At 42.6% G+C, this 11730-nt stretch overlaps 1 protein-coding gene across 1 annotated transcript in view; it reads left to right on the top strand.

The window, feature by feature from the left end:
• The first annotated feature begins 236 nt into the window (after positions 1-236).
• The window catches only part of PLCG2 (phospholipase C gamma 2), a 104599-nt gene continuing 93105 nt past the window's right edge, over positions 237-11730 (top strand). The window contains exons 1-2 of the mRNA XM_050923006.1: positions 237-365; positions 7610-7848. Coding sequence (XP_050778963.1) covers positions 7653-7848 — 196 coding nt within the window. The 5' untranslated portion in view covers positions 237-365; positions 7610-7652. The remainder of the gene's footprint in view (positions 366-7609; positions 7849-11730) is intronic.

The following is an 11730-nucleotide window of genomic DNA, read 5'->3' as shown; positions in this document are numbered from 1 at the left end:
AGGCGGGGGGAGGGGAGAGAGGCGCCTGTCCCGCCTCAGCCTCCCCCGCCCCTGAGGGGAACCGGCTCCACCCCGGGGGTCCCGCCCTGAGGGGAGGGGGGAGAGGCGCCTGTCCCGCCTCAGCCTCCCCCGGGGCCGAGGCTCCTCTCCCCGCACCGCCAGTAGGTGGCCGGGGCAGGTCACATGACCCCCCAGTTACCACAGAAGCAGAAGCGGGGAGTCTCGGAGAGTCCCAGCCACCGACCGGCCTGGCAGCGCCAGCGGGGGAGGCACCGGCACCCGCACCGGCACCCTCGGCTCCGCCGCCGCCTCCAGCGTAGGGCACCGGCCGGGAGGCTCGCGGGGCTGCAGCTCCCCGCGCCCAGGTGAGGCAGGAGGCGGGCGAGTGCGCCCCGGCCCGTCGCCGCCGGGGCTGGGGGCGAGGGGCAGGAGGAGGGCGCGCTCCCCCGGCCGTTGGCTCAGCGCCCCCCAGGGGTTGGCCCAGCGCCCGGGCGGCACCTGTCCCCCGGCCGGGGGCTCTCGCCGCCGCTGGGCTCGGCCGGGGCCGGGGCCGGGGCCGGGGCCGGTCTGCAGAAAGAAGGAAGGAAACGCTGCAGCGCTGGGAGCCTTTGACAGCTGCAGGCGCGGCCCGAGCGAGGCGGGGCGGGTGCAGCCGGAGCTCCCTGCGCTCGGGGTCAGGGAGGGCAGCGGACAAGCCGGGGAGCGGGAGCGAAGGTCTGGGTGTTTGGTCTTGGCCTTGCAGGGTTGTTCGTGGGGCTGAGCGGGGCACTTGTATAGAAAGGCCCTTTGGGGCTGCTTCTCCCTTCCCCTCTGGCCGGCCTGAAGCTGTCAGCTCCCCTGAGGGTGACCTCTGCGGAGATCCCTGCCCAGTTGTGCTAGGCGCTGTACAAACCCAAGGAGTGCTTGCGATCTAAATAGCTAAGACAAAGAATGGCGGTATTACTAACTCCTTTTACCAAGGGGGAATGGGGGTATTACTAACTCCTTTTACCAAGGGGGAATGGGGGTATTACTAACTCCTTTTACCAAGGGGGAATGGGGGTATTACTAACTCCTTTTACCAAGGGGGATTTAGGGCAAACACATAGTGAGTGACCTGCCTGAGGTCAAAGATCTCCAGATGCTGCTGCCACACTGGCCTTCCTGTCCCACCTAGGATGCCTGGAAAGCACCTGGCATATCATGGGCGCAACTACAAGAAATAATTATCATAATAAATGCTGCAGCATTGCAGTAACCTACACCTGTTATAATTTGCATTTAGTGCAGTTCTTTCGCTTCCCGCTGCTTCTCAGCAAAGATCTGTTAGCAGGTAGCTGTGGAGAGCTCTTGGTATACCAAGAAGTTGTCTTAACAAATTATGAAGCATTATAACAAAGGGTAACTCAATACCGTTGCCTGAATAAATAATGGTAGTATATTTTATGTTTGCATTCTAGTTGTTCTTAGTTATTTGCAATGTTTTTCTAGCCTTTAGTGCAAATTAGTGAGGTTGTACAGTACATTCAGCGTTCCCAGTCCTGCAGTGTGATGTGTGCAAGACCCCCCCATCAGCTCAGTTGTATGCCCATGTCACACTGTGGGAGTAGGAAGGGATAATCTGGTGGATTGGGGACTAGACTTGTGTTTAGAACGGTTCCTGTGTTCAATTCCCAGGTCAGTCACAGACTTCCTTTGCACTGATCTTTTATTTTCCCCTCTGCTCCAGTTCACTAGCTGTAAAAGAGGGATAACACTTCTGTTCCTCAGAGATATTGTGAGGCTAAAGTCTACTGACTGTGGCATGCTCAGATACTGTGATAATAAATAAATACTTTGATGAATAGATAAAAAAATATCTGATAGGTCAAATAGTATATGTATACTTGTCAGTGCATGATTGTTACAAACATCACACACTTTGTGCTTTGCCCAGTCTAATCTCATGTACTTTCATCACTTCCTTTAGGGGTCTAATAAATTTAATAGTTGAGAAACTCATTGTGATGTTACTTTAAATGAACTTTACTTCATTTAAAGTACTTTAAAGTAAACGTGTAGGTCACTCTGAAAGATGAATGATATGGAGTAAAAGTAGTGGAAAGTTTTATTCTGTAGGGAGCAATCCTTCATTGGTCATGTTAAGGTGTGTAGTCCATCCAACATATCTTTTCCCATGTCTGGTCCATGAAGTAGATATAATTAAATTTAGGATGATTTCAGAGTACAGTACAAACCTGACCACTCATATGTATCTTAAGATGTAGAATAAATGATAAAATAATCAATGAAGATGCTTACATCTTTAGGGGGGAAAAGATAATCTTTTATAATTCTCAGAAAATGTAGGAGCAGCAATTTATTAAAATCCAAGTACCATATACATTGAAAAGTGTACAAAAGGCCATTCTTACTAGGCAACTTCTTGTGTTAAGAGACTGCCCCAAAGCATTCCTCAAATGAAATAAATGTAATTCTTTAATTTGTCAGGTTTTGCTTTACAGCTGCTGTTTGTCCCTATAAAAGGGGACAAACGTTTGTTTTGTTAGATTACTAAATTAATCTCGTTTTCTTGATAGTCAGGCACTTGACTGTGCATAATTCAGTGGAGCATTAAAAAAATTAACTCCTAAAAATTATTTTTTAAAGGCTCAGTGCTACAGATCTGAGTTATGGCCTGATTGAATGCAGTTCTTAATTTTGGGTGATGTGATGGGGGAGGAAGGAAGGCGAGAGCAAGAACAGTATAGCATGTTTAAAAGTTAGATCAAGGATTTCCTTTGATTTCCCCCCCCCCCCCATGCATTGCCATTATCTCTTGGTATTGGAAGGCACTGTAACAGAAGGGATTATGGGTAGATCACTAGATATGAATCCATTATTATTTCATGAATGAATTATGTGATTAGTCCTATAGAGACAAAAGGGTCAATTGCACTTTCAGCTAAATCCTACCCACACAATATTCTGATAGGTAATCTGTAATCATTCCCTGGGGATTGGTATATATAACTCCCATTACAGTTAACAGAAGAATTTAATATGAATAAATGGGTACAGAACACCACAAACCTCTGTAGTGCTTTGCAAAACATGGTCTAAGGCATGGTACCTGCTCCAGAGAGCTTAGAATCTAATATCAAATGGGATAACAGGGCAGGTAAGAGATCATTTTCTTCATCAGTGTACAGTAGGAAGGATTCAGTGAAGTATTATTATTTAAGAAGGGATTTGAAAGAGAAGGGTGACTGTAGCAGAGAACTTTGAGAAGGTTGCGAGAGTGGATGATGAGATGGTGAAAAGAAAGTAAGTGTTGGTGAGAGAGAGGAGGAGGGAGATCTGAAGAGAACAGTGTTTAGTAAGGATCAGGTTAGGAGACCGTGATGGGGGGGAAAGTTAGGTTAAGGGGGGGTTACAGAAGGGAAGCGAGAAGCAGCAGAGTCAGAGTGGTTATCCAAATGGAAACTGAAACTGCTCACGGTGAAGGGTAGTGAATTGAGGAAAGAGGAAGAGAACCAGAAGAGATTCTGGAGCTGATGGTTGAAGCTGCTCTCAGGGGCTTTAAGTCCTACTCCTGGCCCTGGTTGAGAGGGATGTCAAGAAAGCTGTGGTGACAGCCACTGCTTTTTGTGAGAAAATAAAACCACTTCCTCCTTTGCTTGTGGATGAAAGAGTAGGCTCCACAGTGTCCATTGTATGCAGGATTCTGCACCAGGGTGAGGTGTACCTGCGACTGTAATTAGTTAATGGCTGCAATGATGTGCAGGAGACTGAGACATGGAAGCCTCTTGATATTTATGAGAGTTGCAGCATGTGCATTGAGCCTCTTGTGTCTCTCTGCAGTATTTAATTTGTGCCAGGGCTGATCCCTAGCACCTCTAGGCTTGGCAGTTCATAGCCCCGGCACTTCTCGGCTTGCTGCATCTATTATGAATGTAAAAAATTGCTTGAGCCCTGGAACCTAATTGCTCGAGGCCCTGCACCTGTTTTATTACAAATTAAGCACTGTGTCTCAGCAGTCTCCTCTCTTGATGGCTGTCATGTACAGAAACATGCCATTTGTCACATAAATAAGAGATGAGGTGACCACGTGGAGATGTAAGTACTGTATGGTCGTAAATCTTTAAAAGTGCAAAGACTGACATTAAATATAATATTGCAATTTGTTTGTATTTTACCCTGAGGTCTGTCTTGTCCTCTTCTGAGTCATGGGGTCAGCTCCTCAGCTGGTTTAAATTGTCATCACTCTACTAACTTCAATGGAGCCTTGACAGTTTACACCAACTGAGGATCTGATCCAGGATGCAGCCTTTTCTTGCATTATCCCAAGTTTCAGTCACCATCCTTCCTACCGCCCTCTCAGCTGCTCTTAGTGTAGTGGCAGAGAGACAGAAACACTAATTTGGGTTCTTCCCTGCCAACTTTCTACCGAGACGTCAAAGGCCCCCTTGAGTGTCAATTTAATACTTTCTTTATAGGACAGAGCAAGAGTAAGAATAATTTTTTTCTCTTTTCACCCCAGTTAGAAATAATCCAGGCTTTTCTCCAAGCAGTTTATAAGCTGCATTTGCACCTTGGGAGAAGCCCAGACTCTGAGTTAGGGATAAATTATTTAAAGAATGGTAAGATTTTAGGCATACTTTAAAAGTGTTGAAGAGCCTTATTCTCCTTTACTGATACCTAAGCCACTGTGCTCTTAATACCCAGGATGTAAAGGGTTTCTAGAGATTTCTGATAGGAAGGTGTGTTTATAAATATACACAGAGAACATGAATCAATGAGTGTTACCATACACACTCTAACGAGAGTTATCAGTTAAGGTGACCTCAAGAATTACTACATTCAAAAACCAGTTGGAGAACACGTCAGTCTCCCTGGTCACTCGATTACAGACCTAAAAGTTGCAATATTACAACCAGAAAACTTCAAAAACAGACTCCAATGAGAGACTGCTGAATTGAAATTAATTTGCAAAATGGACACCATTAAATTAGGCTTGAATAAAGGCTGGGACTGGATGGGTCATTACACAAAGTAAAACTATTTCCCCATGTTTATTCCCCCTAAACTATTCCTCACACCTTCTTGTCAACTGCTGCAGATGGACCATTCTGATTTCCACTACAAAAAAGTTTTTTTTTTTTTTTTTCTCTCATGCTGGTAATAGCTCACCTTAACTGGTCACTCTCGTTAGTGTGTATGGCAACACCCATTGTTTCATGTTCTCTGTGTATATATATATCTTCCTACTGTATTTTCCATTGCATGCATCTGATGAAGTGGGCTGTAGCCCATGAAAGCTTATGCTCAAATACATTTATTAGTCTCTGAGGTGCCACAAGTACTCCTGTTCTTTTTGCAGATACAGACTAACACAGCTGCTATTCTGAAACCTGATAGGAAGGGAAATCGTATTATCCTGGCTTTCAGGCTGAAAGGGTATGTCTACACTTCAATTAAAAACCTGTGGCTGGCCTGTACCAGCTCACTCGGGCTCATGGGGCTCAGTCTGTGGGATTGTTTAATTGCAGATTAATTGTAGATATCTGCAGGTGGGAGGGTCCCAGCCCTCAGGCTGCAGCCCAAGATGGAATATCTAAACCACAGTTAAACAGCACATCAGCCCAAGCCCTGTGAGTAGGGAGAGAAAGTGAGTAGTGGTTTCATATTTGGAATAGAGCTGCTACCTTCTCTATATGTGTCTCTATTAAAAAGAATTGCTAAGAGTGAAGAGTCAGTGGTCCCTCACTCCTTGTAAAACCATAATTAAAAAAAATGAAAAAAAACATTCTGATGGTTGTTGGCAAGCTGGGCCATGGGGTGGAAAGTACGTCATTTAACATCTGCTGAGACTACCCAAAGGAGGCTAAATTCTGGACATTTGCCTGTGATTTAATCTTTGAATTCACCAGATCCAGACTTCGTTGGCCTCTCTAGTGATACTTCTGGATTGCCTCGCAAAAGAGAATTATTCGCTGAAGGATTCAAAGCTTTATTTTTCACCTTTTGGTGTCAATGAGGTGCACCTTAGTAAAAGAAAGACCCTGTAGGCACTATTATGTGGTGTAAAAGGACCCAGGGCACACTTTTTATGGAAAAGTTTACTGACAACACAGAAATGGGTTCCAGTGGTTACAATACAACATGGGTTGGCAACCTTTGACATGCGGCTCCCTGGCGGGCCGGCCCACTTTGTTTACTTGTCGCGTCCGCAGGTTTGGCCGATCGCGGCTCCCACTGGCTGCAGTTCACCGTCCCAGGCAAATGGGGGTGGTGGGAAGCGGTGACCAGAACATTCCTTGGCCCACACTGCTTTCTGCTGCCAACATTGGCCTGGGGCAGCGACCTGCGGCCAGTGGGAGCCGTGATTGGCCGAACCTGCGGATGCGGCAGGTAAACAAACCTTCCCGGCCCGCCAGGGTGCTTACCCTGGCGAGCTGCATGCCAAAGGTTGCCGACCCCTGCAATACAATTTGGATCAATATCTACACTAGAAAAATGTTGCCAGTCTAGATATACTGGTATAGCTATACTGGCAAGTGCTCCTGTTGTTGACACACTTTATACTGTTAAAGAAGTTCGTTTGCTGGTATAGTTTATACTGGTTTGGTAAGCAAAATAAGATATACTGACAAGCATTTCTGAGCCAGTATAAACTGCATTATACTAGGGCTTTTGCTGGAAATGTTGCAAACAAATCACTCTTCTAACTGACATTCCTATACCAGCCAAAGTTTCTAATGTAGACCTAGACTTAGAGTTTGAACAAAATAATCCCTCACACCTATGGTTTCTTGATTCTTTTTAGCTGTTTTCTTTGTTATAAGATAGGCACAGTCTTCTCTCAGGTACACGTGTATCTCTCCCTTTAGTTTCAGATGCTTTCTCCTCTTTGTCACAGCTATGCTTACAGTGAGTGTATCCCTTATGTCTCCTCTTATACTGTTTTCTCTCCCATGTCTTCTCTGTTGTTTCTGGGGAGAATCAAATCATCCACTGTATAAAATATAATTTTGAGCCTCCTGCATAATGCTGCAGATAATATTTGAAAGAGACAGACCACATTCATAACTGTGTGTGCATGCAAATCAAGGGTCAGGTGCATTTGCGCTACCTTTGCATGCTTGCAATCCCAGCTTTCCTGCATACGCCAAAGGGATGGGGAGAGCATTTGTTCACATACTGTTATAAATTTGAGCCAGAATGACTTTAGCTTGCCTTATGTTACCGTGGAACGGTAGATAGTCGTTATTGTTGCATTGTTGATGAAACAGTGGAGTTCTTGTTTTGTTGTTTAGAATCTGAGATCATATTTCATTGAATGCTAAGCAGCTAAGGCTGCTCCACCCAGCTGATTGTTCTGAGTCCTGCTGCACTGGGTCACTGATCCCTCCCACAATGGAACACATTTCTCTTTGAAAACCTCACAGACTAGTAGGATTGTTGTTGTCAAGGTTAACCAGATAGCTGTGAGACTGTATGCTTGCACCTAAAGTGCAGTGACTCATGCTGAACTTTTTTCAACACTGATTCCCCTCCACCCTTTTTTTTTGGTAAATCAGAGGAAATAAAATAAAGTAAAGTTATTTAAATATTAAATTTTGCTCCCTTCTCTCCTCTCCTTTTTCAGCACATCAGGAACATATCAGTTTGATGAAATTTGATTTAAAAAAATGTCCAGAAAGAGCACAGACTATGGACTGCTGCCAGAGTATGAGAAGAGCCAGATTAAAAGGACTCTGGAGCTGGGAACAGTTATGACAGTGTTCAGTCTCAAGAAGTTTACTCCAGAAAGGAGGACCATCCAAGTCATAATGGAAACCAGGCAGGTGGCCTGGAGCAAGACAGCTGATAAGATTGAAGGTTTCTGTGAGTATTGGCAAGGCATGCCAGAACTTAGAATTTATTACTGATAAATGTAATTGAAAAAGGGTCATTTAGATCAGCATTTGACAGTTTGTGTCTTTTCACCCAAGAGTATAATTAAACTTTAAACATTGCATTCTGTGAGCCCTGTTGGTTTACTGTAATGTAGACCAAATATCTTCTACTAGTTAGCCTTCAGCAGAGCTAGCTGCCTAACTTGTTGCTACTCTCAGGCTTTTCTTCCTAGAAGCCTTTTGTCAAAGGCTAAAGGTTCAAATCCTGATCTTGCCACCTTATTTATACATGAGTAGGGGCTAACTTGCATAATTAAAAGTAGTAGGATCAGGCTGTAAGTGCTTACTAAAAAACACACACACAACCAAATTTAAAACATACTGGGAAGCAACTTAACACAAGGTTTTGGACTTAGAGCCTCTTTTTTCCCCCAGTGTGTTCAGTTTGGATGAACTGGGGAGGCTGGGTTGGGAAAGCCGATTTGCAAACTTTGTTGTTGTTTTTCTTTACCTGTAATTCATTAATGTTTTTAAAAATAAATGTTTGTAGATTAATAGTTTATACTAAGAGTCGGCATCTTAGGATATTTTCAATTCTGAGCCATTTCATTACAAGAGGGGAAAAATATTCTGAGTATCAATGGCAAACTGGGATCTCCATTAATTGCAATCTCATTGTAAGGGTACAGAGGTCTGAAATGCAACCCTACCTTAAATTTTACTAGATGTGCAGAGGTGTGTTTCCTTGGTACAAAAGCTTTGTTGCCATAGGCTCTGTGTTCAAAAAAAATAAAAATATTTCTGTATACATGGATCTCTTAGTCTTCAAAATCAACTCAACTCACAATGAATTAAAAAAATAAAACCAGATAACAAAAATAACACCAAAAATGGAGCTATCCAACAAAAACTACATTGGGATCTGAAAGAAAAGGACAAAAGAATCATAGAAATATAGAACTGGAAGGGACCTTGAGAAGTTAAGTCCAACCCTTGTGTTGAGGCAGGGCTAAGTATATCTAGACTATCCCTGACAGGTGTTTGTGTAACCCATTCTTATCAAGCTCCTTTGGAAACTTATTCCAGAACTTAACTATCCTTATAATTAGAAAGTTTTTTCTTAATATCTAACCTACATTTCTCATGCTGCAGATTAAGCCCATTACTACTACTCCTACTTTCAGTGGACATGGAGAATAATTAATCCAATTTATAACAGCCTTTAACATATTTGAAGGCTGTTATTAGGTCCCCTCTCAAGTCTTCTTTTCTCAAGATTAAACATGCCCAGTTTTTTAAAACTTTCTAAGCCTTCTGTCATTTTTGTTGCTTGTCTCTGGACTCTCAAATTTGTTTAAAATTTTCCTAACGTGTGGTGCTCAGAATTGGACACAGTACTCCAGTGGAGGCCTCATCAGTACTAAGTACAGCAGGATAGTTCCTTCCTAGTCTTACATAGATAGGACAATCCTGCTAATACACCTCTCTCTCTCTCTCTCTCTCTCTCTCTCTCTCTCTCTCTCTCTCTCTCTCTCTCTCTCTCTCTCTCTCTCTCTCTCTAAGTGGTGGTGGTGCTGCTAGATGGGACAGAACACCATACCCAAGAGGTGTGTGGGTTACATACTTTCCCCTAGCTGAGGAAACGTGTCCTGAGCTTCAGAGACTTGCCAATTGAAATCCGTGATGAGCCCCCACTTGTAACGCCAACAGACCCTGGTCATCGGCAGGCGGGATCAAACTGGGGACATCTGGACCTTAGTGCATGAGCCTCTACCACGTGAACTAAAAGCCAACTGCCTGTTAGCTACAGTTGTAGAGTAGAGGCATTTAACACTCTCTCTTTAAGTGGTCTTGGTGCCACTATATGGGTCAGAACACCACACCCAGAAGGTGTGGGTTACACAACCACATCAGATTGTTGACTTTTATTCAATTTGGGATCCTCTATAACCTCCAGATCTTTTTCAGCAGTACTACCACCTAGCCAGTTATTCCCATTTTGTAGCTGTGCATTTGATTTTTCTTTCCAAAGTGAAATACTTTGTACTTGTCTTTATTGAATTTCATCTTACTGATTTCAGACCAATTCTCTTAATTTGTCAAGGTTGTTTTGAATTCTAATTTTGTTCTCCAAAGTAATAGCAACCCCTCCCTGCTCGGTGTCATCCATGGATTTTATAAGCAAGTTCTCTACACTATTATCCAAGTCATTAATGAAAACCAAATCCAAGACTCTGATCCCTGCGGGACTCACTAAATACATCCTCCCAGTTTGATAGCAAACTATTGATAACTACTCTTTGAGTACGGTCTTTCAACCAATTATGCACCCATTTAATAGTAATTTCATCTAAAACATATTTCCCTAGTTTGTTTATGAGAATGTCATGTGGTATTGTGTCAAAAGCCTTATTAAAATCAAGCTATATCATGTCTACTGCTTCCTCTCATCCACTAGGCCAGTAACCCTCTCAAAGATGGAAATTTGGTTGATTTGGTACAATTTATTCTTGACAATGCCATGCTGGCTACTCCTTGTAACCCTGTTGTCCTTTAGGTGATTACAAATTGTTGGTTTAATAATTTGTTCCAGTATCTTTCCAGGTATCTAAGTTAGGCTGCCTGGTTTATAATGCCATGGGTCCTCCTTCTTTCTCTTTTGAAAGATAGGTTCTGTGTTTTCCCTTCTCCAGTCCTCTTGGACTTCACTCGTCTTCCATGAGTTCTGGGAGATAATTGCTAATGGTTCTAAGATTGCATCAGTGCTTTAAGTATCTGAGGATGAATTTCATAAGCCCCTGCCAACATGAATACATTTAACTTATCTAAGTAGACTTTAACCTGTTCTTTCCCTATTTTAGTTTGCATTCCTTACTCTTTGTCAATGTTAATTATATTAAGTCTCTGGTCCCCATTAACCATTTTAGTGCAGACTGAAACAAAATAGGCATTGAACTCCAGCCTTCTTGATGTCCTATTTTAGCTCTCTTTTACCACTAAGTAGCGGACCAATACTTTCCTTCGTATTGCTGTTGCTCCTAATGTAGAAGTAAATTCGAAGTACTGTAGTAGCTAGGCATTATGGACAACTGCTAATTACTTTCTCGTTATGCCCAGGAAGTCCCTTATGCTTGGATTTTGCAACGGAATCTATCTGGTTAGTCCAGCTGACCTCAGTGGGGCTCTAAACTGGTGGATCTAAATTTGCAGAATTAGGGACATAATCTGTAATTTATGGGTTTGGGTAATTTTTCCCTGGTCCTTTCCCATAGCCTTATGGGGTGTGTGTGTGTATGTGTGTGTGTCTGTATGTGTATGTGTATATATATATAGTGTGTGTGTATTATCATAGGAGATCTCTGATTGCAGAATATCAGGAGCAAATACTTAGTCAATGTGGTGCAAGTTTCTGTAAAAGTGAAAACCACAATCTGGGGCCTAAAAGGTACTGAGTTAGCTGCTGTTTCTATGTAGCATAAATTCTGGTTTAATATCTGAGGCTGATCCCATACTTCAAGGAACATTTTTTTATCACTATACTGTTTTTGTCTGCGTATTTTCATTATAATATTGTACTTTGTAGAAAAGAAATTTAAATAGTTAAAAGGACTGTAGTGGTGTGAGAGAGAGACAAGAATTAGTCAATAATCTTACCAGTATACATTTACTGACAAAATTTTACATTCTTTTTGTAAAGTTGCATTTAAAATGAAAATGATATATAAATGTGTCAGTCCTGTTCAAGACATTAAAATGATGAATTCTGATCCACGTTTCCAGAAATAAGTATGGTATGTTGATACTTTAAAATGTATATTTTATCTAGTTTTTTTTTCATTTTCTTCTTGTCCTTATATACGGAAGAATTTCT

The sequence above is a fragment of the Gopherus flavomarginatus genome, chromosome 14, assembly GCF_025201925.1.
Source record: "Gopherus flavomarginatus isolate rGopFla2 chromosome 14, rGopFla2.mat.asm, whole genome shotgun sequence".
In the NCBI taxonomy this organism is placed as follows: Eukaryota; Metazoa; Chordata; order Testudines; family Testudinidae; genus Gopherus; species Gopherus flavomarginatus.
This window is presented reverse-complemented; position numbering and strand designations above follow the sequence as displayed.